We start from the raw sequence: 22,538 nt of genomic DNA, 5'->3' as shown, positions 1-22,538 counted from the left end.
CAATTCTTATTCATGTTTATGTTCATTGTGTCTGAGTATTTTATAACGAAGTAATGTTTAACAAATAAAACAATATATTTGTTACAACTTTGAAGTCTTACATTCATGCGTAAAGACACTTGGCTATTACTTTTGAAATCTCCTCTCTTTCAATAATTTTCTATGAAAGGTCCAATCACAATGCCCACCATGAGCTCCTTTGTTACGCCATCCTAAATGTAAAGTACAGAACTGTTGATATTAGGCACTAGACAGTACGTTTCTTTCGTAACTTACCCTAAAAGAAAATTTCGTCTATAGATCAAAATATGTCCGTATGAAGAGCGACCAAAGTAGTTACCTCCGAATAGGAACATCTGTCGCAATGTTGAAAGGTTTAAAGGTATTAAGGGAAGTCTTACAAGATGATTACCCGCAATTAAATATTTATTTTCTCATTAAACATCCACGATACTCATCAACTATTAAAAAGTAACCGATAAATCTGAACACGAATCCCGTAGAAGTACTTGGGTTCCTCTGTGTACTAAACTGGGACATCGTACGTGGTTGTGTAACATGATGCTTCTTCGGTGCAGTACTTAGAGGCTTCGGTGTTGTAGCTAGATGTAGCGTAGGTTGGGATCTAGTAAAATGGTGCATCAGTGTAGCATTTCTGTTCAACGGAGTAGGAAGGAGCAGCTTCTATGTAGTAAGTCGGGGCTGGTAATGCTTGCCCGTCTCAGTTGTGGCTGTGTAGATCGGGGCAGAGTAGTACAGGGCGCTTCGGTGTAGTATTCGCCCGTTTTGGTCGAGAAATTAGCTGGAGCCTCAGTGTAGTAGCTGGAGCCTCGGTGTAGTAGCTGGAGCCTCGGTGTAGTAGCTGGAGCCTCGGTGTAGTGGCTGGAGCCTCGGTGTAGTGGCTGGAGCCTCGGTGTAGTAGCTGGGCAAAGCGTAAGTTATGGTATCATACTCCGATGCCTTAGTGGTGTAGTACTTGGGGCGTCGGAGTAGTAACTGTTTGTTGTTGCTATGTAGTAGGGCGACGGCATTGCGGTTTGGTATCCGCTATACCCAGGAGAAATCGGTACACCAGTGATCGACCCAGCCATACAACGCCCAACAGCAACACGACGTTATAGTTAACTAAACAATGAATAAGTTTGAACATTAATATTCAATGGCAGATTAACAAATAGAAAAAAGTAGGATTAGGAACTAAAGTAAAAAATAGAAATTTACTATTTACCCATAATTACGAAGTGGTTAAACGATGAACAGTCCAGTTATCGACAAATAGTACGCTGCAGTTGTTGCCGTGTCGGCGATCCTCACTCGACTGATTTTCCACCGCCTTTTTTCGCTACTTTTATACGATTTTTTTTCATCCCTTCACCTCTTAAGCCTTGGGGCTTTTGTATCTGTTTGATAATGATGCGACACGTCCCATTCTCACCCAACCTCTACACCACATGACACATTTTACGTAATGATCTCCGTGACCTTCGAAAGTAAAGGAAAATGTTCTTTCCTTCTGCAGGGGATGGGTCTACAACAACCAATATAAAAATGAATACCAAATGGTTATTGGCTTGCGGCTATTGTACCTGTTTCATAATGATGCAACACGTGTCGTTCTCACCCAACCTCTACATCACTGCACGATTCTCACCCAACCTCGACACCACCGCATGACAGTTTTACGGAATGATCCCCGTGGCCTTCAAGCGTGAAGGACATGCAAACTGGCCGGCCCGTCTGCAGGTTGAACTCTACAATGGTAATTGAAAAATAATTAATAAACACTGCATCAGTTGGAACATGTTGAAAAAATACATAAATTTAACTTAAGACAATCTAAAGTAACGTACGAGTGTACGACTCTTTCTCTCTGTCATCAACAACAACATGATGGCATTTGTCCTGCAGTACGAATATCTTCTATTAGGGGTCACTTTACGCGCTTCTACTCCTCGATTGCTGTATAACAAATTAAATTTTACACTTACCCACTAATAAATAAATAGGTTTAGTCTTGACGATGTTGGTAATAAACTCCACAAGTCATTGGTAACGTCTCTCTGTAATCCGGGTCTAAATTATCTGGTCTCAACCAAAGTCCATGTTGATCCTTGATGATTTATCTGATGATAGTCAGGGACTTGCTTTTAATTGGGCTCAACGAACGGCCAGGAGATCTTGGGGGATCTGCAACTGCCGTGGAAACTTGCATAGTTCTTTTTGACTGCGAGTACCCAGCGACCTCGTGTAGGGTAGTTACAGGCTTCCGGCCATAACCAGCTCCAAAAGGCTTCACTTCACTCAACTGAAAAATCAAATACACACACCATTAATTCAGGGGTAGAAATGATTAAAGAGCAATGAACTTACACTTAGTTACGTCCTAAGTTACAAGCGCAGCAGAAAACATGGAAGATGGGGAATACCAGAATACATGATGAAATCAGTGATTAGGGATTGTGTAACACATGGGTTTTCTTAACGACCACAGGATTTCTAATAGGAAATTCAGAAATTTACTTGTTCTGATGAGGATGGTAAAGACAAAATCACCTTTCTTACCCAAACATGATTTCTTTTCAGGGTTTTTAAAGCACTGGCAGAACTATCAAATGAGTGTTCAATGAAAGGAGTTATCAGGTATCACTCTGTCACATTGTAAAAAATGTTCTATAGAATGTATTAGTTGTTTCATATAAAAATGAATCATTGAATACATCTTCTTGTTGATCTTTCTTCACAATTTGTCAATAAGCAGGAATCGCTATAAAAAATTTCTTCTTATCAGGCAAACATATCCAGAATATGCTCTAATAAGGTATGTTGTTCATTTAAACTTGTGTTGCTTATGTCAAAATTTAAATTACCACATGAAGTGAAACGATCATCAAAACGCAGAGCGGCCATTGCTTTTGCTTTCCGATATAAAAAAGTTTAATCACCCAAAAAAACTAACATAACTGAAGACAGCCAAGCAGGTGCTGAGAAGTGTGAATGATGTAGCTGGTAGTTGCTAAACGTCTTCAACAAGCACAAACAAATACAGTAGCCAAAATACGACTCCGCCAAATTCTTAGCAAACGCACCACTCTTAAATAATATTTGAATTTTGAATGGTGTGCTTTTGTTATCACGTGTTCTACTACCGTTTTATTTCAGTAGCTTTACTAAATATCACGACTTTTATTGCTTGGCAATGAGGAACTCGGTTATTTTCTAACATTTCCTTTTTATAAAAAAACCATTGCAAGATGTCAAAATTGGCTGAAATGTAATGGCTCCCACTAATGACCCGTGATAAATTAACTAGACAATCAAATTTAATTTCTGCAAAACAGGTTTATTCAAACGAGTCCATACATATAACGAATATTATATCGCGATTGAAACCTACGGCCATTTTCCAAATACCTATGAATGAAAAATATTAAGCCAAATGAATCGTTTAGTTCAAGCAAGCAAATGTAGGAATTTCTCAAAACTGTAGCGGGATTAATTCCACTCAGCTCTGCAGAAATTTCAAATTATGTAGCACTTAATTCTTCCAACTATTCCATATTTCAAAATAAGCCAGACTATCAACGTGCAAATCCTTCAAATTGACGCAACAATAACGTACCTACTTAGCACCTCCAGCGATCCTGCTGTTGACTGACAGCATCAGTTCCTTACAAGTCCTAAACGAATAGTAAACGGAAATCAGTTAACGATAAAAAGTATTCGAAATGTATCCGATTCTAACACGCCAAACGCTACGATCACAGAGGACGCGTTAAATACGGAGAATAATTTGCGAGATGAATAGAACTCGGCATCCACAAGAATGCAAAGTGTGCTAATCTCAAAAGTATGAAGCAGAAAAGAAACGTACCTAGCGACGCAAGTGAATAAAACCGACACGACGGAAGCAGAAACCGCCTTGAAGCAACGAACGCATTAGCGACAAAAAATAAAGGATAAAATCCAATCCCTTCACGCCAGCTAGTCGTCACAATGATTTGTAAAGAACATGTTGAAATAAAATCTGACAAATATGATCACGAAGATCATTCAGTGGATGAATATTCCACTTTTATCTACGAGAACTTTCAAACACCAATCAACTAACAATTGCAATGGTGGGGTAAGATTCTCGAAATCAACAACGAAGTAAAAATAGTCGCCAACCTTGAAGCAAGCAGTCGGTAGGGAAAGAAGACACCATGCACATCAGCTCCAGCCAGAGAATAAATCACCTGCAATTGATAAAAATTTGAAAGACAAATCCACAGTTGAAATTTTATTAAGTTTTTGGTAGTATTCTAGAAGGTGCACTCCATGGAGTAAAGTCACCAGCTGGTACGTAAAGCATTAATCTAGCACCGTTGCAAATGTGAAACCCCAAAATGGAGAGAGATCACTAATCGACGATGCATATTTGAAATGAGCAAAAAAAATACCTCACCTTCAAGAGCAAAGCACCCAGGCTTCCTCAGGCACTGAAATACGATCGCCAAGACTACCAACAACAACTAGAGTGAAACGGGAATCAGTCAACATACAAACAAACAAACACAATGAGACCATCAATATGATGTAAGTCAGATAGCACAGAATCAACACAGAGCAAGATCTACCATAGTAGACGCAAGCATGTCCAGCAGAACCAAGCCTCAGTCGCAAATTACAACATCATGTGAAAGAATAATTCGAACAAACTTCCTACTCGTCACGTCAACATACCTTGAGCCGTTTCATCCTTCACACCAAAATAGGCTGACCGTCATATTCTAAACAAGCAGTAAGTCACCCAACCATACCTGTAGTAGAAAAAAGCAGGTGAGAAATCGGCATTGCAATGATAAAATATCGCAATAAAATGTGTTTCAGAAATAAAAAATCATCAATGTGATCAGACGGCAATTCCTATCAAGACATTTTAAGGTTCATCATACTGCAAATTAAGCCTTAATAAATAAAAATTCCTTACCATTTTAAACCATGATATCCATCGATCCCTCCACAAAGATTCCATTGAATACGAAGAAAATATCATTTGGTGAAACCCTGAAACTCTGAAAGAAAGAAAACAGTAAATCTAAACCAATTCATGGCAAACAAAAAGTACTAGAAGGTACAAAAAGTTCTGTTGGTATAAAATCTGACCGATATAATCACAAAAATCATTCAGTTTCCATTTTTATCTGCGAGAACTTTCAAACACCAATCAACGACAGATTGCAATGGTGGGGTAAGATTCTCGAAAACGGAAAACAAAAATGAACCAATGACGTCTCACCCACCCTGAAACAAGCAGTCGGTAGCAAAACGAAAGTGCCATTTATATTTGAGAATAAATCACCTGCAAATGTTCAAAATCAGAAGTTACAAAACATGTCCTCTAGTAAGATCTTATATAAAAAAGTGTCAGTCGTATTCTAGAAGGTGCACCTCATTCGACGTCATACATTACGATCCAATACTGGAAGATCTCAACGCCCTGTGAGAGAAGAGGATATTTAGACAAATACTTAGTAATCAAATGAACAATTGTAGAAATTTCTCAAAACTGTTGCGGCAAATTTTTCCACCCAGCTCTGCAGAAATTCCATATACTGTAGCACTTAATTCTTCCAACTACTCCATATTTCAGAATAAGCCAGACTATCAACGTGCAAATTCTTCCATTACTGACGCAAACGTACCTAGCGAAACAGGGCACACGCATCGATCCTGCTGTTGACCGAAAGCTTAAGATCCTTGTTAACCCTATACGAATAGTAAAAACAAAATAAGTAAACAATAACAATTTTTCGAAATGTATCCGAATCTAAAACGCCCAACGCTATTGACAACAAAGGACGCGTTAAATACGGAGGATAATTTGTGAGATGAATAGAACTCGGCATCCACAAGAATGCAAAGTGTGCTAATCTCAAATGAATGAAGCGAAAAGAAACATACCTAGCGCCGCAAGCTAATAAACCGACGCGACGGAACCGGAGGCCTCGAACCAACGAACGCACTAACGAAAGAAACAAAAACCGGTGAAAATTCAATTCCTCCACACCGGCTAGTCATCACAATAACTAGTTAAGAACATGTTGGAATAAAATCTGACCGATATAATCACGAAGATCATTCAGTGGATGAATATTCCACTTTTATCTACGAGAACTTTCAAACACCAATCAACTAACAATTGCAATGGTGGGGTAAGATTCTCGAAATCAACAACGAAGTAAAAATAGTCGCCAACCTTGAAGCAAGCAGTCGGTAGGGAAAGACACCATGTGCATTAGCTCAGGAAAAAAGCACCTGCAATTTACAAAATTTAAGTTAAACAAATTCACAAGAGATTCTATGAAGTTATTGGTAGTATTCTAGAAGGTGCACTCCATTGAGTAAAGTCACCAGCTGGTACGTACAGCATTGATCTAGCGCCGTTGCAAATGTGAAACCCCAAAATGGAGAGAGATCACTAATCGACGATGCATATGTGAAACGAGTATAAACAAACCTTACCTCAACTGCAGACTTGCATCCAGGCATCCTCAAAGACCAGAAGATTATTGCCACCACCATACAACTACACCTAAAGATAATGAACAACATTAGTTAAAATTTGATAACCAATATCCTAAGACAAACCCAATCATTTGGGTATCAGATAGCACAGTATCAACAAAGAGCAAGATCTACCATAATAGACGCAGGCATGTCCAGCAGAACCAAGCCTCAGTCGCAAATTACAACATCATGTGAAGCAACATCTCAAGCAATAAGCCTCCCAAATCAGTATACCTTTAGCTTAGTTCTATCGGAAGACCCAAAGAATTCCCAAAGAAGGCAGCTAGACCTCTCCAAGACTTGCATCCAGATTAACCTGTAGTTAAACAGAAAGTTAGACAAATAATCAACAGAGAAGAAACATGGATATAAAACTCTTATCAGAAATAAAAATCATCAATGGATAATCAGACGGCAATTCCTATCAAGACATTTTAAGGTTCATCCTGTTTAAATTATTGTGACCACTCAAGGAATTCAAAATCTTACCTCACATTCACAGATTGCTTCATATTTTCTGCTGCACAAATATCATACCATCTTGTAAATGATTTGCCTTAAAAAAGTGAACATTTATATATGTAACAATGAAACAGTACTAGACACTGCAAATTAATTGAAACCAAATTACCTGCAAATTACATATTCGAGAGCTCACACCATTTTTCAATTGCTTCTTCGGCACATGGAGATCCAACTCATGTTCAAAATTTTGACCATGCTTAAATATCAAGTGACGAGACTATTTATACACTTTCTCAAGGCTAACTTGACGGTTGATAAAACCTAATATCTGGAACTGGACTGCGGAAAACGTTGCCATGTTCATTAAGAAAGACCGACAAATTTGAGCGATCACTTCACTTTTTGGCAACCGGCAACTGTGCTTACTGATCTTTTGTGAATTTGTCGGCGCGGTAACTGCACTCCAAATTTCAAATGTGAAATTTATTTATTCCGCCACATTCCTACAACGCTGCAAGTGCGAATAATTGAATGCAGTTTTATTACTAATTAACTATCATCTAGTGACTAGCGCAACATGATCCAGTGGAACATTTAAGCGGTTTTAGAAACAGTAAAAAGTAAACAAAAAACTCGAAAGATTTGATGAAAAACTTCCCTTTAGTCAACTTAATTTTTTTATCTTCAATGTGGAACGGATTGATGACTCATTATGTAGTCTCAATATTTAAAACCCAATAAATAACAAAAGGCCACACTTAAAAAAGGGAAATAACAATACACCACCTTTGACTGTGCGTCTTCCCGAAATGGTATGGAGAAAGATTAGTGCATGTGGTATATTAAAGCTCTCCCAGCCGGCCGTGCAGAAGAAGATGAGCTCCATAGTATTACAACAGGAAGCGGATCATGATCCAGTTTCGGACGCATCGCCTACCGAGTACCGACTAATTGCGAACAGCAGACCATAACATCAGAACGTTTATAGTTATGTTATAGTTCCGATTGATGGTTGTCCCGTCTAGCATGTTTACAACGACTCGAATTTAACATCAGATTGTTTATTTGTTGTTACATTTTTACGGTTTGGTGTGCAATAAACTACTGTTGCTCGTTCTTTGACAATGGCATTTTTGTATCGTTTCAATCAGATATTTCAAATGGTCAAAGTGAATTTCTAGTGGAACATATTCAATTGCTGTTTCTATAAACTACACATTCGTTAAAGTCAAAAGCATTAAAAAAATCATATTTTCTTTGTACCAACAGCTGATCGTCTAGACATTGAAAAGAAAACTCTATGAGATACACAAACAAATAATAATCTATCCGTGACTTTTAATCTTGAAGGTCGTTGTGAAGACATCGTCACCCCGGTCTTTTTCGTCATTGTAAGCGGAAAAGAAGAGAATGTTCACGAACAAATGACTCCATCACTGCCAGACGAAATGATGTTGAATTCCCTTTATAGCAATGGAAAACGTCCTCAAATCCGAGTGTCAGCAAACGGATGGGAGTCTCACTTGAAAAAGAAGACATTCCCCATCCTAGTCAACTCTATCGATCGATCAGTTGCTCAACTTGAAATGGTTTCTGATGACACGTCGTTTAGCGCCGTGAACCTTTGACAGCGACCCGTGAATTTCCCGCTTGAAAGGCAATTTCGGCGTCCAGAAGCGAAGTGATTGCGACAATGTTCAATCATAGATCACTAATCAAGCGCAAGTTTCAGATAACGAACCGGATGAATTTCAAGAAGTTAACTGTTTTCCTTACACCGGTCGCCTGACTTCAAAGACGATATGTCTTCAGGAACTCTCCCAGCTGCCGATAAACGTCTTCTGGATGAATTGGAAACTGAATGTGAATGTTATTTGCTTTGTCGTGTGTCCCCCAAGAATGGCTTATCATTCAACCCCATCCACCAACTGGGCATTATTTTTTCCGGTTCCACCCAGGCGAAGTAATGGCACCCGACGGCTGGATAATGATGAAACAAGAGGCTTTGCACCATTCAGGAAATGGTGTTCCGATTGGATAAGTAGATCACTCGTGCCAGCTGGAAAACAAAAGAAAATGCGGAAACGGTAAATATATCACCTTATTTAACAGGAAAAATACTAACAGGGGGTTTGAAGTAACTCCCTAAATGTTGTATATTGATTTCCCGTCCTGAAATAATGCATTTCACATAAAAGAATGGTGTGCTAATCGCAAGCGCCTCTTCATGCTCTAAATAACAATGCTAGCGGGGTTAGTTAGCTATACAAGGAAATTGTTGTTCTTTTAGCGGTTCTTGTTTTTTTCCTCAATTGGGATGGGGATTGCGTCGAGTTCACACGTGTTACATACCGTGAGTTTGTCCCTTTTAAATTGCCAAGAACTGTAGCCTATAAACTATCATCTCTAGAAACGCGCTCACTACTTTTTGATTACCGCTAGTATATGGTATGATTACCGTAAGAACCCTTTCAAAAGTTACCGTACAGCATTCGAAATTCTCGAGAAGAATCAGACTCCAACTATATGCTCAAAGTCATTACGTGATAAAAATTTACTTTATTCTACGCCGATTCCGCTATGTAGTACATTAACGGAGATGGACCACCTTTTCTCACACTTTGTCGAGCACCAGATCTAGAAAAATTGAAAAATGTTTTGGTCTGTTAAGGAATCACTTCAGCAAGACGCAAAATAATTGAGTTTATCAAATACCCACATCTACCGCGAGAAATTAATAAAAGTAACATTAAACTCTTCTGTTCATGATCGGTGTTTCTCTTTTCTCGCGGAAAAGGAACCCGTTATTTAATTCCTTGTAAACAATTTCCCCAAAGACCACACAGTTCTTAAAAAAACACAATACTGAATGTGATATTACCGTCCTTTCAACCGTATCGTTCCCAGTTGCATTAGCCAAACACCCCCTGGGCTACAGGAAAATTTAGAGTAGTGGGATATGGGGTAAAATATCGAGCAGCAGTGAGCGCGTCTTTTAGTCACTAATAAACTGCCCGAGCACGCGCCGGTTTAAAACAAAACAAGCTTTCGAGTTTTGGATTTTTACTTACCACGTCTCTTATTGTTCCGTCTATCCGTTTGATATAACTTTTGATACAAGTGATCCGAGTGTTGTGAGGAAAGCAACGAAAACTTATTCTCGGTTGTGCCATTGTTCCGCCACCGTGGTTCCGCTAAGACTTGGAATAAAATCATGATAAAATGATGGAGAGTAAAAATATAGTAATCAAGCTGTCGGTTCTAGCCATGTTAGCAACCACAATCATTTTCATGACTTACCTGTCGCCACAATCTATGTATGTGCCGCACGCTCTGGACAGCAGCGCTTTCGTTCAATCTATCCCGAGTAAATCGCAGTTATCCATCGTCAATCACACCAAAATAGTGCTGCTGACGTATCCCCATCTTTGGGGTTTCCGATTCAATATGGGCCGAGTTGGATTCATCAACGCTGGTTGTGAGGTGAGCAACTGCATTCTAACCACCAACCACACTTACGTGAAGGATTACAACTTCGACGCTTTTCTCATACACGGACCAACTCAAAGGAAAGGGCCGTGGATTTTGCCTAACCGACGACGAGATCAAGTTTTCATTCTATTCTCTACAGAACCCCCAGGTAATTCAACAGTCGCTAATCACTGGGGAAACTTTGCTTGAACAACAGGATTTATGGAATATGAGATTGCTAAACTACTGCTCAAATGCGCGTTAGGAAAGTTAAACTTCTGAGTAGTGCTAAACTTCAGGCCGTACAAGCGTTTGCATTAATATATTCAATGTTATTAGAAATTGCTTCGCAATTAAGCCAATTTTTCGAGATCCATCTTCAGTCCTTCCAAATAACGGCAATCGTCAATCAAAAATCTGCATAACACAAGTGAATCAACTATGCGGGATACATCATATTACGATAGATCTGTTACTTACTTGTACCATAAAATGGCAAGTGGTGCAGTTGACAAATGCCAGAGAGCATGAGCATCAAACACCCAAAACAAGGGAGGAAAATCAAGCACTTCGAATAGCGTAGTGAAGGCAACCAGCGCAATGAATGTTGCGCACTGTTTCACGTAGGGCCTTTGCTTGTAAAATTTCAAGCACCAAATTGACCACCCCAAAATATTGATTGCTCCTAGAATTTCAAAATGATCAAATTTAAATAAAATTCCAGTTGCATTTCAGTAATGAATATGGGAGCAAATAAGGGCTACTGCATTTACCAAAAGCTATGTTGATGAGCATATTATATCCATAATCCATTTTGACAAAGAAAGTTGTGTAGCTGTGATAAATAAAGTAAAATCCTATGGCAATTCCTGAGCACAAGGAATACAGGGAGCTATAACGTCTCAAAGTAGTCAATCTGTACAATAATTAAATATGAAATTATTATCAAATAGTAAGTGAAAGAATATAGTGATTTACCTAATGATAAAATGGTAGACAGAAAATGACACCATGCTGAATGCACCCAGATAATCCATAATTTCTGTAAACCGGACATCTCTGATGTGGAAAAGGGTGGACCAAAACCAGGCATGACAACATATCTAGATATATTTTGTTAATGTGCTGTGCTAAGATCTATAATTGGTTTAAAACAATAACTTCTCTTAACAAAAATACTTACAAGGCAAAAAATGTGGGTGATAACGTAGAAGGGAGCATTAGGATTGACTTCTTTGCGAAACTTCCTTAGCATAAGAACATGACCAACTAAATTGAGAACTGAAAATAATGCTGCTGCAGGTTCTTGAATACCAAAGACTCTAATGAAAGGCCACTGTTAAAATACAACTACAATTTAGTTACAAAAATGATAAAATCTGTACACTTCATACTTTGCCATAGAATTGCTGAACTCCAATTTCAGCTTCAACAAACCAGTTAACAGTTGGCCACATACACATATATTTACATTCATCAGAGCACGTCCATTGCATTAGTCTTAACGGAAGAGACAACTGGAAATCTTGTGCTGAATCTAGTATTTGTTATTGATAGTTGAGAATGAGAGCTCAACAATAGCCACAGCACACAAACACAGCAATTGTTGTAATATTACCTGAGCAATTTTTTTCCACACAGTCTTTAACACAACTGTAGAACATTTGGGAGCGATCTCCAGTAGAACCAAATACATTTTTAACTACAAACGACAAGATCACCGTGATGATCACGGGTACTGCTTCCAGCATTATTGATCCTTTTAAAATTTTTCTTTCAACTTTAAGGATTCCACAGATTTTGTAGAACAATCATTAAAACATTAATCTATTATTTTTGGAAATTGAGATTTTTGTTATAAGTTTTAAGTTATCACAATCGTTGATAACTTAAAGTGGTCAAGAAAACACGTTTTGAAAATCCAATTGACATTAACTGCGTCGTCTGCTGGACAATGGAAAACAATTGACTAACGGTTTCCGTCCCACTCTGTATCGAACTGGTTTTCACTGTTGCAGTGTTGCGTTGCGCAAGTGGGCATGACAAAAAACCATAAATTGCACTATAAAGGCAGGTTAATTGGTAAATGGAAAATACATGTGGAAAATTCTGTTGTCTGGAATCTTAGCGGTCTATATTCTAACCTATATGGGAAAAACCCACACAATAATAACTGTGGCATGGTCTACATTCTTTCTGAGGACAGAGATTTATTCATTTATCAAACTTTTTCTTGGGTTTTATAGACCACATGCCTCGTTTGGATGTCTTCGAGAACTATTTCAACTGGACGATGACTTATCTTCCCGAATCTGACATCCCTTTGCCTTACGGCCGGATTGAGCAACTGGCCAGCGCTCCCAATGGAGAAAGAGAACGACGTGACATGCAAGAGTCTGTCCGCTTGTCAAACGTCAACCCAGCCAAAGGAAAAAGCAAGTTAGCCATCTGGATGGTGTCAAACTGTCACGCCCGAAGTAATCGGATGAAATACGTGCGCCAACTCCAGAAATATGTCGATGTGGATATTATAAGCACCGGGGGGAAATGCGGAGGCAAAGATCTCTGCCCAAAACTGAAAAACGACGAGCTTTGCTACGACATGATCGAGAAAACGTACAAGTTTTATTTGGCTTTTGAAAATTCCATTTGCCGTGAGTACGTGACGGAAAAGTTTTTCAACTCAATAGCCAGGAACTTGGTTCCGATCGTTTTGGGGGGAGCCAATTACTCGGCAATAGCCCCGGAGCACTCGTACATAGACGCCCTGGCGTACAGCCCCCGTCAACTTGCGGCGTATATGAAGCGAGTGGATCAAAACGATTCCCTTTATGCCGAATTCTTTTGGTGGAAGCCTCATTACCGTGTAGTTAACTTGCCTCAAACGAACAAAGAATCGTTCTGCAACTTGTGCGCCGCTCTCCACGAAACTCCAATGCAGGAAAGGAAAGCCCAAGGTCTTCAGAAATGGTATGTTGACGACAGCCATTGCTTGGTTAGACCCAACTTCAATTCCACGCAATGATTTTTTTTTAAAAAGAATATGGCAAAAAGACGATTGCTTCTTTTTTTGGGTTTGTTTTTATTACATCAAATTTGTGCCTTTTGAGAGATTAGATCTGAATAGACATTTATGCAGCGACGGTGAGATGATGATGTAACAACAACAAGAGCCGAATACAAATGACACGATTGTTTATTGGAAACTGACGGCAAATAATATTTAAATATTTTGTAATAATGTGATTGAAATGCAGCTTTCCGGAAACTGCTCAAATAATATTACAAGAAATTGTTTAGTCCATGATTCCTCAAGCCCCTATAGACATACATGGGAATCAAATTGAAAATGCTTTATGTAGACACATAATAAAAGTGGATTGTTGTTGACTTTTGTGTACCTTCACTTGGTTTTCTGTTGACGCAGGCAAGAGGATAGCAAATAGCGCCGGCGATGAAAACAACAGAGCCAGCGAAATAAAATGTGCCGTGGTAGTCTCCGTAAGTCCCGTATAAATGACCTAAACGTCTCAATCAATAAAACAAGTCATGTACTACTACTGTCTGTGTCACAATTTCAAGCCTAATCATAGAGTGACAAGAACCAACGTACCAGCCAGGGGAATACCAATGAAGCTGGCCAATCCATAAAACATCAGGACAAAGCCGAAGGCATTGTTCACGTTGTCAAAGCCCAGCATTTCGCCCATCAAAATAGGACGGCACACCGAAATGCAAGCTAACACATAGAAAGAGAGAGAATAATAGTAGCCATCAGACTAATAGGAAAATATGGCGGAATAATCACGCCATTGACGGCGGTTTGATAACAATACGCGCCCTATTGTTGCGGGTTCAACTTACACGAGCACAATCCGTACATGACGGCGAAGAAAACCAGAGTGCCATACGTGGTGAAGAGCGGGCACGCAATTAATAGCAAGCCTTCCAGCGATAAGGCGATATTGTTAGTCAGGAGTACGCTCACCTGGAAAACAATGAACCAGCATCAGTCTTTTGAGTTGCCGGTCGACTCGGAATAAGAGACAGTTAATCGAATAAAATTTGGGATATAAAATAAATCAGAATAACCTTAGGATGGCTTGTCAAAGCCCCGACGGCAATATTTCCAACCTTTATAGCGAGTAAAGAAATAATTGGAGAAAATTATACTTCCACCTGACCGACGACAATGTACGTAAGTCTTGTCCAACCGTGTTAGTGACGCCCACGATCGACAGCAAAAACGAGGCCGCTTCCTTGGAGATGCCCACGTCGATTGCATAAGCTAATCATCACATTTGAAATTTAGCGCGCTCAGGAACACAACAATCTCCAATTATAGTTGAAATACCTGTGAGATACACGTAGGGGACGAAACTTCCTAGCAATTGAACAAAACTGGAAGTGCAGACCAGAACGAAGGAGGGCGAGCGGAAGAGGGAAAACTTGAAGATGGATCGATTTCTTGAAGATTCAATTTGATCTGTACACAGGGCCTCGAGAACCTGCATTGCAATGCCGCATCGAATACATTATCAAACTGTCGCATTGAAGTATATTTATTCGGAGAAGCGCAAAACGAAATATAGCTGTCACACCTGCTTAGGGACGTCGTGAGCGGATGTCAAATCTGTCGATCGCAATTCTTCCTCGACGATGCTGTCTTCCACCACCATATCGGGCTGGCCTCGATCCAGCGACACTATTAAAGGATCGGAATTCTCCAGCAGGTCTCGCGTGGTTTTGGATTCCATGACTTTGAGGGTAATGGCCGTGCCGTGCTGTGACGACTTATTGTTTCTTCCACCACGTTTCATCGGGCGGAAGAACATTCCTACCGCTGCACAATTCAAATACAACGCACCCTATGAAATCAGTCAATCAAATTTGTTTGAAAAATCTTATAGCCAAGGCGACACATTGTCTAAATAAAAAAAAAAGCATATTCCAACATACCAAAATGAGAAAGGTCCCTCGCAGTGCATAATTTTCTAATAACCAATAGATGAAGGGCGCGAATACACATGTGCCCATTCCGGATCCGCACATGACAAAACCTGTCGCCAGCGATCGCCTGTTTTCGAAATAGCTGACGGCCACAACGGCCGGCGTCCACACCAGTCCGAAAGCTACGCCGCACATTAAACCGATGGTGAGAAATAAAACGTCGACGGAAGGGGCAAACGATGAGCAAGTGAGTCCGGCGAAGCCCAGGAAACTCCCGGAAACGATGACGACGCGAAATCCAAAACGATTACTCAGGGCAGACGCCAGTGGACCTATTTTTCGTTTCATTCCGGAATAACAGATTTCATATACAGCAGACACGATTAAAGCGAGCGCGCTCTATTTAAATAATTGGCGACTAATGAATTTAATTGATTGAAATGGTGTTGTACCTGAGAGCAATTGAATGCCCAATAGGAATGAAGGGATCCAAGCGACTTTTTCGACGGGCTCGTCAAAGACTTGGATGAGTTCAAACAGGATAAGTCCAAAGCAGAAAGTGATGCCATCGGTCAAAAAGGCAGCCATAAAACAGGCGGCCGTGACGACCCAGCCGCGCGTTCCGTCAAGCTGGTTGTTAATCCGCTCGTAACTCTTCTCTTCCGTCTTCATTTGAAAAGCGATGAGTGGGTTTTCTTTAAGGGGTGCTACTTAATATTTCGTGTCCTTTCAATCGGCTCGCCAGATCTCAGCCATAGACTGCACCAGTGGTGGTGGTGGTGGCGGAGGTGATGGAAATCAGTCACCGTCTCTCTGGACCCGTGCCGAGATACAGGATGGGGCTGCGTGCTGGGCGCCAAACACTATGTCTGCGTGCTCACGGTGATCAATCCAACTGTGTTTCATGCGGACTAAGAACTTGCGTTTTCATTCTATGGCGGAACTCGACTACCCAACGCAATGGAATGCCATGCGCTGTTATTGATTTTTCTTACCATAGTTGGGAACACAGTAGACGAATTCACTGGAATGCACAACAGCACGACGACGACGACGGAAGAGAGATAAGGTCTCACACGTTCGACTTTTGTGCCCATATTGGTTTGACAGCTGGCCTTGACATGAACGAAACGCCCCGTCGAGTAGGTGATGCGCCACGTCCGAATCGCCACTTTATATTCGTTCCTATATGAAGAAGAAGAAACATCACAGCAGTCGGATGAATAAGCAATAGACACAAGAAGACTCCATCCGCCCCGGCCAATAATAGCTCAACATCACTTTACGTCAGTGTCAGCGATCACATCGTGTAGCACTTTCGGCAACACGATGGGGGCATCACACGAAATTTATTCAACAATGACACTAATATGGCTTGAGACTATATAAGCTAAAAAAGATGCTGTTGGCTCTGTGTGTACATATACTTGTATCGGATGCCGGAGAGCGAAGCCATTTCAAAAGATCAAAAGAGCTCGCGTGCCATTTAATGAAATGATATTTCCTGGAAACTGCGGAGGCGAATTCAGAGGATCCATATTGAGAGCAATTACCGGTCCTAAATGATAAGTGATTAATAAGGCGGTTCAATTGTTTCAAGTCTACGGAAAATTCAATGACGTTTGCCTATATTGCCACACTCCATTTCAAATGAATACAATAAATTAATCCGGGTAGTCTCAAGGATCAACAATATTTGTTTAGTCCGCAAACGCTTGAAATGATAACAAATATGGAATGTAGATTTATGACTTGCTGCTTGCATCACCCGGCTTTTTTTTTGAAGCGCAAGTAAAATAGATTAAACATTATCGACAGAACAAATCACAAGGAATTAAAGGGATTTCCAAACAAGCGGAGAAATTATTTTACCTCCAAACAATTAATTGTTTGGAGGAGGGTAGTAGGCGCGATTCAGCTTATCGGATGAAAGGTTAAGCGGACGCGGAAGTATTGTGGAAGTTTATGTAATTGAAAGGTTATTTTATCAACAAAAGCCAAAGTTCAATCAAGACTCTAAGCTGCTTAGCGATTTCAACATGAACAAAAAACACGCCGCGAATGAGACCGATCATTTCTTAGAATTCCGCCGCTTTTCCCACCGATTAATTACGCCGAGAGGATAACATATGAAGGCAGAGAGAAGGACGCAAGATCCGGCGAGATAGAAGGCGCCGTGGTAATCACCCAAAGTGTCATAAAGTAAACCTGCGCGCAAATATGTTGAACGCATGAAAGACTATTCGGTAAATGTAAACATAGCAAGACATTAGCTAATGATTGTTTGCGTACCAGCCATGGGAGTTCCGAAGAGAGTAGCCACTCCGTAGAACACGAGCATGAAGCCGTAAGCATTGTTGACATTTTCTAATCCCAGGAGCTCACCAAGTAAAATTGGTCGTGTAACAGCGGTGCAGGCTGTTTTGTCAAAACAAAAGAAAAGGCTCAATTGGTTTTTCTTTCTTATTTGAAAAAAGAAGTACGTGTACTTACACAAGGCTAGCCCGAGGACTATGGAATAGAAGACTAGTAGTTCGTACGAGATAAAAAATGGGCAAAGTATAATCAGCAAACCGGAAGCTGAAAGTCCAATGTTATTCAAAAGGAGTACGCTAACCTTTGAATGTAACACAAGATATAGAGTTCAAATGGCAATCCTATCAGGATGTGTATCAGCGGAAAACATGTGTAAAACATGGAGCATTTACCTTTGGATGATCAGCAAGCACTCCGTTGATAATGCGTCCCATCATGCTACAGATGCCGACAATCGATAGCAGAAACGACGCTTCCTCTTTGGGTATTCCCATGTTGACGGCGTGAGCTATTCAGAATGGAGAGAGAATAACTATGAGAAATTGCTGGATGCAGTGCGGATGACACGCTAGAGATTACCTGCCAGATACACAAAAGGTACGAACCATCCGATAGACTGGAAGAAACTAGAGATGCAAACGACGACAAAGGTCGGCGACCGGAATAGCGAGAACTTGAAGATGCTTGACAAATATTCCCGCCTGGATAGCTCTTTCCCTTTGGTAGCCTTCTGAAATAGAACAGCAACGCATCTTGAAGTAATGCTTATTTAAATATGAAATCTATTAATATTACCTTATTCCCTTTTTCAACGTTGACTTTCTTATTATTTAACTGCCCTTGTTCTAGAGCCTTAAGATCTTGCTTATTATTTTCTTCTTCTTTGTGAGCATTTGGGGTCTCATTAGCTTCAAGTAGTTTCACTCCTTCAGGTTGGAGTATTTTACGCCGCTGGGGTTTCAACGGTAGGAGTAGTGACCCAAGAACTGCACAGTTCAAATAAATCCCACTCTAATAATTTGAAAGAAATGACAAGTTAGATGACACTCGTTGGCTATTCTTGAATATACTCACGTACCAGAATAAGGAACGTTCCTCGGATAGCATATTTTTCTAATAGCCAGTAAATGACGGGGGCAAAAACAAAAGTGCCAGCCCCAGAACCACACACGGTGATTCCAGTGGCCAATGCTCGTCGTTTGTCGAAATAGTAGCCCACGCCTACAACGAGCGGAGTGAAAATCAAGCCGATCGACACTCCGAATAGAATTCCGAGCGTGAAAAACAAAATGTCTACCGACTGTGCCAACGATGAGGTCGACAGCCCCACAAAACCGAATATACTACCCGTTAGGACAACGGCCCGGAAGCTAAACCGGTTGCTCAACGCAGAAGCGATGGGACCTATAACACCAAAAAGGAGAAGATCATTGATTATTCCATCAGTTTTTTGTTCCAAAAATATTGTTGCCAAACCTGATATCAATGAGATCCCGTTAACAATGGAGAATATCCAAGCCACTTTGGCAACAGGTTCGTCGAAAACCCGCTCCAATTCAGAGAGAATCAATCCGAAGCTGAAGAGAATTCCATCGGAGATGAGGATGCACAAAAAACTGGCCCCTATAACGATCCAGCCGTATCCTCCATCCGGCGCCACTACGACATATTCGACATCTTCTTCTGCGATTTCTGTTTCAATCTTTTTCGAATCCGACGAGTTTTCTGAACTGCTGCTGAATTTGACTTCACAATCCATTCTGCATCCAGGTGCTCGGAGCTATTGAAATTTAGATTGAAAGTTTGCAGCTGCTGGTTTTCACTGCCGCCCGAATACTGATCGTCTGACTCGCCTGGTACTCAACTGACTCAAGTAGATCTCGGCACAACGGGAGTTTTCATTTCATTTCTTTTTTCCTTTGTCGTGCATTTTGGGGAGGCTTTAATATTGCGTCAAGAGTTCAAGACTCAAGTGTCAAAGATGTGTGTAATGGACTATACTTAGAGGTTGATCCATAGTTGGCTCACCTTTACACGTGGATACTTTGCTGGCTTTATCTGCAGTTATCAGTTCAAGCGAGCGGAATATTTTATCCATATCCTGAAGCAATATAATCCTCATCTGAAGGAAAACAACGTGTCAATAATATGCAGTCGGGTCGTTTGAGACAACAAGTATAAGCCTATAGAAATACGAAATATTACGTTGTTATCGTCGACCTTAAGCATCACATTCCGTTTTTGTGACAGTTGAATTAACATTTGAACTGACACCCTATTCTCTTGAATTCAACTTTGGGTTGTACATATCATTTAATACCATGCTATAGTTCAATAATTAACGTATTCCAACATACAGAATGAAGTCGGATAGGACCTTTTATGCTGTCGGCTCACATTCATTGCAGATGAAGCTGCTGATGTATAACTTTTAAATCAGTTCTAAACTTCTAAACTAAGTAGGCCTACAGATAAGGCCAAGACTTAATTAATTAACTAACCTTTCAGCATGGGGTAACTCTTTTTCCGCCAGGGTCATCAAGTTCATCGGGATTTCCTGTTAAAACTTTGAGAACCACTAGCACGTGAATAATATGCAGACGACTCGGCTGTGGAATATGCCTGCAAAACATGCCGATTGCAGAGAGGTCGCCTCGATTGCATCAAGTGCTACAATCGCCTGCTCTTTATCGATTACCTTTTGTCTCTACGTAGAAAGAATGTCTGTTTTGATTAGAAGTTGGCGAGAGCATGAACATATTTACTGAAACATAGTGAAAACTGAATTATAAGAGATTCTTCGTAAGCATGGCCCAACCCGATAATGTACCCCTTTTGATGAAAAGAAATGAAAGTAGGCCTACATGATGAGACATAAGTTTAAAGCGTGCAAAAGGCGATTGACTCGACACTGAAAAAGAGGATCGTCTCGATTTATCTTTTTCATTTTCTTGTTATTATGCTTTTTCTATCTTATTATTTGAAGTCTTATCAAACAAGTGAAATTGCGTCAGTAAAACTCTAAAACCACGTTGGAAAATCCCTTGGCCCTTTGCTTTGGCTCAAAGTTCAGACTTCAGAGTCACAAGTCAAACTACTCGATCCTACTCCTGAAAAATCATTGGGCATGAGGGTAGACGACCTAGTTTAAATCGGACCGCTAGGTGTCACTTCGTTACCTAACATTCGTTACCGTTTATTTAAATTTTTCGTGTATGATTACTAAAAATGATCATCTAAATGTTGCTAATGCTAAAAAATGAAAACACATTACTCTGTTGGTATAATTTTAGTTTAAGATATTTTTATTGAGTCATTCATTTAAATCACGCACTCACAACAAAGGATAAGTGAAGAAAGAGAAGAAAACAGAGAGAGATGGTGAAGTCAGAATAAGAAGAATAAGAAAAGATTTTTTTGTGGGCTTAAATTAATTTTTTCTCTTTTCTCAATCTCTTTATTAGACATCTTAAAACTTGTCACACATCTCTATTTCTGCTCCGTGGACGACACTACGACCCTTTGCGCTGCATCGCGTCGTTTCTTCTCCTTTTTGCGTCGACTTGTCCGTTGGTTTCTCTTTTGCTTTCGAGTCAAGGGTGGCTTCGTTTCGTCGGAAGGAGAACCGCGCTGATCTTCAACTAGTTCTGAGGTGAGACCAACCAAATCCTCGCCGGCCTCCTCGGGAGTCGTTTCCAGATATTTCATTGCGGTAGATGACATTTTCAACTTTGATGGAGATACAAACTAGTAAGAATACTTCGTTGTTCGCTTTCTTGTGACAGCTAAGATTCGATGGAACTCTGCTGAACTGAATAGCTGACGGATTTTTTAATTTTGATCGAGGTCCCCTTATATTCCTGTTACCCGAGGATAGACAGCCTAAGTATGAAAACTTTTCGCTTATTTTCCATATTTTTGCACATCATTTCAATTTGCAGCCTTTTCATTTGGTGATAAATTTATTCTAAGTAATATTTCAAATATATTTCCATATTTAAAAATTATTTTAAGTTGTTTTATAATTAATAATTTTTAATTATTAGGATTTTGCTTTGAATTGCTGGGCATTTTTGCTGCCTTCGCATTTCGCAATATCAATTATCATTTTTCTTGCATTATGAATTAAATCATTTAAATATTCGTTAAGTTAGTTAATTCAGTTATGCAGTAAAAAAATTCGAATAAGAAATTAGTCAATTACAGAAAAGTTCAATGTTGTAAAATATTTTTCGTCTGCTACGTTGGCGATTGTATGTATTCTGCACGGCACGGCTAATCAACTATATACCATCGGCAAAAATAGGAGACGAAGCAATTAGCATTTCTTATTGAAAAGGCCATTATATAATATTTTAGTAAATATGTGCTCAGTCCTGCATTTTTAAATTAGTATTAAACAAGGAAAATACATTGAAGAACAGATACTTTAGTCAAAAGTACATGGAGACACAAAAAGGTTAGTGCCGATTGTTAAGGCGGACTCCAACAAATAGAAAAATTGCACGGCTGAACGAACACTCGACCATATGGGTCGATGAGCGGCATAGAAAATGGGAAAACCGGCGACGAACACGAATCTCAGTTGAACTTGGTGAAAAGTAGTGCGGAATCGGAAGGAAATAGTGCATCACCATAGAATAATTAATAATACAGAACACAGTGACCACGAAATGTCTATTTAAGAAATCTTCAGGCTCGTTTGTAATGCTAATTAAAGTACCAAACTGAATCGTTTCAGTAATAATGACTTTTTCACAGAAACGAACAGATTTTTTGTGGCTTTT

General features: G+C 39.9%; 4 protein-coding genes and 2 long non-coding RNA genes across 12 annotated transcripts; 1 reads left to right on the top strand and 5 right to left on the bottom strand.

Moving 5' to 3' along the window:
- Positions 1 to 408: 408 nt before the first annotated feature.
- Positions 409 to 12,463, bottom strand: LOC124341215 (post-GPI attachment to proteins factor 3-like). 2 transcript variants are annotated; one of them, XM_046794224.1, is made up of 7 exons: positions 12,104 to 12,463; positions 11,880 to 12,022; positions 11,669 to 11,821; positions 11,464 to 11,588; positions 11,259 to 11,401; positions 11,079 to 11,170; positions 409 to 702 (listed from the first exon to the last, which is right to left on the bottom strand). In XM_046794224.1, exons 1-7 carry the CDS (start codon positions 12,234 to 12,236, stop codon positions 685 to 687), a joined length of 807 nt encoding a protein of 268 aa, XP_046650180.1. In that variant the 5' UTR covers positions 12,237 to 12,463; the 3' UTR covers positions 409 to 684. The 2 variants fall into 2 exon arrangements, with proteins under 2 accessions (XP_046650180.1, XP_046650179.1); XM_046794223.1 differs by lacking the exon at positions 409 to 702 and adding an exon at positions 10,775 to 10,902 and having other exon boundaries at positions 10,966 to 11,170.
- On the bottom strand, positions 1,035 to 1,504 carry LOC124341539. The gene is made up of 2 exons (XR_006918442.1): positions 1,229 to 1,504; positions 1,035 to 1,125 (listed from the first exon to the last, which is right to left on the bottom strand). It is a non-coding gene; the product is annotated as an uncharacterized LOC124341539 (long non-coding RNA).
- LOC124341587 lies at positions 1,593 to 2,452 on the bottom strand. Its single transcript, XR_006918505.1, has 3 exons — positions 2,371 to 2,452; positions 1,989 to 2,305; positions 1,593 to 1,751 (listed from the first exon to the last, which is right to left on the bottom strand). It is a non-coding gene; the product is annotated as an uncharacterized LOC124341587 (long non-coding RNA).
- Positions 10,028 to 13,875, top strand: LOC124341152 (alpha-(1,3)-fucosyltransferase C-like). Its single transcript, XM_046794109.1, has 2 exons — positions 10,028 to 10,654; positions 12,732 to 13,875. Exons 1-2 carry the CDS (start codon positions 10,237 to 10,239, stop codon positions 13,508 to 13,510), a joined length of 1,197 nt encoding a protein of 398 aa, XP_046650065.1. The 5' UTR covers positions 10,028 to 10,236; the 3' UTR covers positions 13,511 to 13,875.
- On the bottom strand, positions 13,670 to 16,108 carry LOC124341063 (monocarboxylate transporter 12-like). Its single transcript, XM_046793969.1, has 10 exons — positions 15,888 to 16,108; positions 15,445 to 15,767; positions 15,087 to 15,353; positions 14,840 to 14,993; positions 14,700 to 14,773; positions 14,578 to 14,619; positions 14,350 to 14,473; positions 14,099 to 14,224; positions 13,887 to 14,006; positions 13,670 to 13,804 (listed from the first exon to the last, which is right to left on the bottom strand). The coding sequence occupies exons 1-10, from the start codon at positions 16,105 to 16,107 to the stop codon at positions 13,797 to 13,799; spliced, it is 1,458 nt and encodes a 485-aa protein (XP_046649925.1). The 5' UTR covers position 16,108; the 3' UTR covers positions 13,670 to 13,796.
- A 213-nt stretch (positions 16,109 to 16,321) lies between these two features.
- On the bottom strand, positions 16,322 to 21,863 carry LOC124341056 (monocarboxylate transporter 12-like). Of its 6 annotated transcripts, none has more exons than XM_046793963.1 (10): positions 20,253 to 21,863; positions 19,228 to 19,873; positions 18,830 to 19,155; positions 18,547 to 18,762; positions 18,331 to 18,481; positions 18,144 to 18,259; positions 17,929 to 18,052; positions 17,728 to 17,853; positions 16,863 to 16,993; positions 16,546 to 16,620 (listed from the first exon to the last, which is right to left on the bottom strand). In XM_046793963.1, exons 2-9 carry the CDS (start codon positions 19,508 to 19,510, stop codon positions 16,893 to 16,895), a joined length of 1,443 nt encoding a protein of 480 aa, XP_046649919.1. In that variant the 5' UTR covers positions 19,511 to 19,873; positions 20,253 to 21,863; the 3' UTR covers positions 16,546 to 16,620; positions 16,863 to 16,892. The 6 variants fall into 6 exon arrangements, with proteins under 6 accessions (XP_046649918.1, XP_046649919.1, XP_046649917.1 ...); XM_046793961.1 differs by lacking the exons at positions 16,546 to 16,620; positions 16,863 to 16,993 and adding an exon at positions 17,052 to 17,643 and having other exon boundaries at positions 19,228 to 19,531; positions 19,605 to 19,873; positions 20,253 to 21,861; XM_046793960.1 differs by lacking the exons at positions 16,546 to 16,620; positions 16,863 to 16,993 and adding an exon at positions 17,052 to 17,643 and having other exon boundaries at positions 19,228 to 19,691; positions 19,753 to 19,873; positions 20,253 to 21,861.
- Between the last annotated feature and the right edge of the window lie 675 nt (positions 21,864 to 22,538).

This window comes from Daphnia pulicaria, chromosome 5 (assembly GCF_021234035.1).
Source record: "Daphnia pulicaria isolate SC F1-1A chromosome 5, SC_F0-13Bv2, whole genome shotgun sequence".
NCBI classification, from domain to species: domain Eukaryota; kingdom Metazoa; phylum Arthropoda; class Branchiopoda; order Diplostraca; family Daphniidae; genus Daphnia; species Daphnia pulicaria.
Note: the sequence above shows the minus strand (reverse complement) of the source record. Positions and strands in the feature narration are given on the sequence as shown.

What these genes read in the sequence shown, in the direction of transcription:
- LOC124341152 (XM_046794109.1), top strand. Translation starts at nt 10,237, where the DNA reads ATGATGGAGAGTAAAAATATAGTAATCAAGCTGTCGGTTCTAGCCATG. An exon ending in ATTCTCTACAGAACCCCCAG is followed by an intron (nt 10,655 to 12,731) that starts GTAATTCAACAG and finishes TGGGTTTTATAG; the next exon opens with ACCACATGCCTCGTTTGGAT.
- LOC124341215 (XM_046794223.1), bottom strand. Translation starts at nt 12,236, where the DNA reads ATGCTGGAAGCAGTACCCGTGATCATCACGGTGATCTTGTCGTTTGTA. An exon ending in GTCTACCATTTTATCATTAG is followed by an intron (nt 11,402 to 11,463) that starts GTAAATCACTAT and finishes ATTATTGTACAG; the next exon opens with ATTGACTACTTTGAGACGTT. An exon ending in GCTCATCAACATAGCTTTTG is followed by an intron (nt 11,171 to 11,258) that starts GTAAATGCAGTA and finishes TTGAAATTCTAG; the next exon opens with GAGCAATCAATATTTTGGGG.
- LOC124341063 (XM_046793969.1), bottom strand. Translation starts at nt 16,107, where the DNA reads ATGAAGACGGAAGAGAAGAGTTACGAGCGGATTAACAACCAGCTTGAC. An exon ending in CCCCTACGTGTATCTCACAG is followed by an intron (nt 14,774 to 14,839) that starts GTATTTCAACTA and finishes TGTGATGATTAG; the next exon opens with CTTATGCAATCGACGTGGGC. An exon ending in CATGTACGGATTGTGCTCGT is followed by an intron (nt 14,225 to 14,349) that starts GTAAGTTGAACC and finishes TCTATGTGTTAG; the next exon opens with CTTGCATTTCGGTGTGCCGT.
- LOC124341056 (XM_046793958.1), bottom strand. Translation starts at nt 19,510, where the DNA reads ATGGATTGTGAAGTCAAATTCAGCAGCAGTTCAGAAAACTCGTCGGAT. An exon ending in CGGGATCTCATTGATATCAG is followed by an intron (nt 19,156 to 19,227) that starts GTTTGGCAACAA and finishes TTGGTGTTATAG; the next exon opens with GTCCCATCGCTTCTGCGTTG. An exon ending in GAGGAACGTTCCTTATTCTG is followed by an intron (nt 18,763 to 18,829) that starts GTACGTGAGTAT and finishes TCAAATTATTAG; the next exon opens with AGTGGGATTTATTTGAACTG.